The 2,714-nt window shown below is 27.9% G+C and overlaps 1 protein-coding gene across 1 annotated transcript; it reads right to left on the minus strand.

The window, feature by feature from the left end:
• Positions 1-117: 117 nt before the first annotated feature.
• LOC108579097 (thioredoxin domain-containing protein 9) lies at positions 118-918 on the minus strand. Its single transcript, XM_017942540.1, is given in 3 exon segments — positions 118-388; positions 459-666; positions 750-918. Coding segments are annotated over 3 exon segments (648 nt in total).
• Between the last annotated feature and the right edge of the window lie 1,796 nt (positions 919-2,714).

Genomic DNA, 2,714 nt, shown 5'->3' on the forward strand with positions numbered 1-2,714 from the left:
ATTTTTTTATTAAATGCAAATTTTTATTAATAGAAATTTTCACATAGATAAAAACTCAGAAATAATAATGAATAATTTACTGAAAATTTAAATAATATGTACCATTTTAATTTTTTCTTAGTCTTCATCTGAATCATCAGAATTAGAGATATTAGATCCTTTAATAGTTTTAGATTTTGGGACATGTGATAGCCATGGTTTTTTACTATCTTCTGGCGAAAAGTTAGAGTCACATGTAATTGCACCAGAAAGTGAAATTCTATATTCTAATGTTTCAGTTGAAAAATCATCACAATTTCCTAGATCAGTAAATCCCACAAGAAAATCAATAGTTTTACCATTGACAATAAAAACAACTGTGGGGATAATTTTAATCCTGAAGCGTTCAAATTTTCAATTTAAATTAATATAAAAAATTTTTAGATTTAAGAAATAAAATACAAGTTGTAAACTTACCAGTTAAAAATGGACATTGCATTACATTTAATTTACAAAACTTTGCTTCTACATGCTTCTTTGCAAGAATTTTGAAGTGGTGATCTAATATTTTGCATCTTGGGGAATCATCTTTATAAAATAAACACACAACATTTTTAGACTTTTTTGATATTTCAAACAATTCTTTTTCCTCAGGTAACTCGGAATACTCTCCATGACCCTAAATTATACATACATTCTATATGTATAGTTATACTTAAAAATATTGAATTAAATTTTAAATAACAGTAAACCATAAAAGTGATGATCAAATATTATTTGTTTTTGCTGTTGAAGTAATTTTAACTTCTTAAGACGTTGTTCACGTAATTGTTCAAAATCATTGACTTCCAAATTTTCCAACTTTTCTATTTCAGCATCCAATTTTTCTTCAACGCAACGTGTTGCTTCTATTATTTTTTGTTGCAAAGCAGCCTCCATCTCTATTTAAAATTAAAATTCCAGGAAGTTTATAGGTTATACTATACAAATCGAAAGTGAAATTTTACATTCTAATGTGAGAAAAAGATGAATAACTATAATTAGGATTAATTGCTTTTACTTCATATTTAAATACATTAATATCTTATAACGTATAAATAATTGATACTACTACATTATGTAGTATTGTAATTTGCAATAAATAAATTTTGTATCAATAAAGCTATATTTACTAGTTGGATTTTGGTTTGACCGAATAAGGAGCCCTCTTACGTTGCTGTCAAACTTCGACAGAGAGAAATATGTCGTACAATTTACGAGAAAGAAAACGTGTTCATCTTTGTTTTACTTATAATTAATTCGATTGCGATATCAAATGAAAAGTACAAATTTGGTAAAACGTAATTTATAATTTTAAATCACTTTTTATGAAAATGATAAACAGTTGATCGCAAAAATATTCGAACACCAGTATAATTTCAAATATTGTGCTCTGTATTTTATGATAAAATATACAATAAACAAAAAAAGTGTATTATGCTACGTTGCGTTACAGTTTCTAGTTAACAAAAATATAAAAACTGTTTATTTAGTATATATAGTTGTTTAAACAATAAGAAAGAAACGAAGTAACAGCTAATTTTAAGATCACAAAAAGGAAGTATATTTCTCGAGTTTCCAATTCCCAGAAAGTCAACAGAATAATATTTATAAATACAATGCTCAGACCATGTACAGTTATATCATACGTCAGTCTTACTTAAAATTCATACGAAATGGGTTGTATATAATACATGTTGTAAATACGCATATTTTAAAGTAATGTGTATATTATATAGTTGTATAAAGGTGAAATTGCAAAAGGCATAGAGGTGTAATAGAAGTATCTCATTCTCATAAACAGTAACTTAAATTAACTTTTATGTAGGTTTATTCAAATTTTAAATCGGATATGTAAAGAAATATGTAACTCGCGAACTCGAAATTTAAATTTTTTGACGAAGTTACAGCCGTTCGGACGGCGCGGATCATGCCGCTCTACAAGCATCATTACAAAACTTTAAACGCATCTTTTTCAAAACAGCATTTTTTAAGAGGGTGGGTATACCTGCCTCACCGTTCATCCGATGAACTTCATTTTTCACACACATATTCTAAATAAGATTTGTTATCGACTCATATAGGCTTTTTTAAATAAACTGAAACATCTTTGAATAACAAAAGAAAATGTACGGTTTTTTAAATGAAAATTACGACTCTTTTTCAAATTTTTGCCATTGCTATAATTTTTCTCTTCTGAAAAACCTTCTCATGAGCAGAAAACTACGATCCCAAAAAATGTTAAAAGATGGAAATTTTTGTTTTTTGAGTGATTATTCGTACGAACTGAATCATGTCCACTGTTTGGGGCGACGCAAAAAAAAAAAACGTCTACGTCATTGCATGGAGACGTCATATTTCTAATAACTTTCAATTTTTTATTCTTGTTTTCTACTCTATAAACATGCACTTTTATAATACAAGAAAAAAATAAATCAATTGCCTTGATAGCTTCTTCTCCAATCACACGCAAAAACATTGACCACTTTTTAGTGCCGGAAAACGTATATACCCCTTAAGGAAGGTGGATTTACAAAACAATCGCCAAGTGTAAACACTATGGCTGGTTTCCATAAGTTGCAAAGCGTGAATGTCACAGTATTATATTTGTGCATGTGCAATTAGTATAGCAGTGTAAACGCTCTTTTAAACAGATTTTTGCATTTCATTTAATTTGAAGATTTATAGAGAACATC

This window comes from Habropoda laboriosa, unplaced genomic scaffold (genome assembly GCF_001263275.1).
Source record: "Habropoda laboriosa isolate 0110345459 unplaced genomic scaffold, ASM126327v1 scaffold42, whole genome shotgun sequence".
In the NCBI taxonomy this organism is placed as follows: Eukaryota; Metazoa; Arthropoda; class Insecta; order Hymenoptera; family Apidae; genus Habropoda; species Habropoda laboriosa.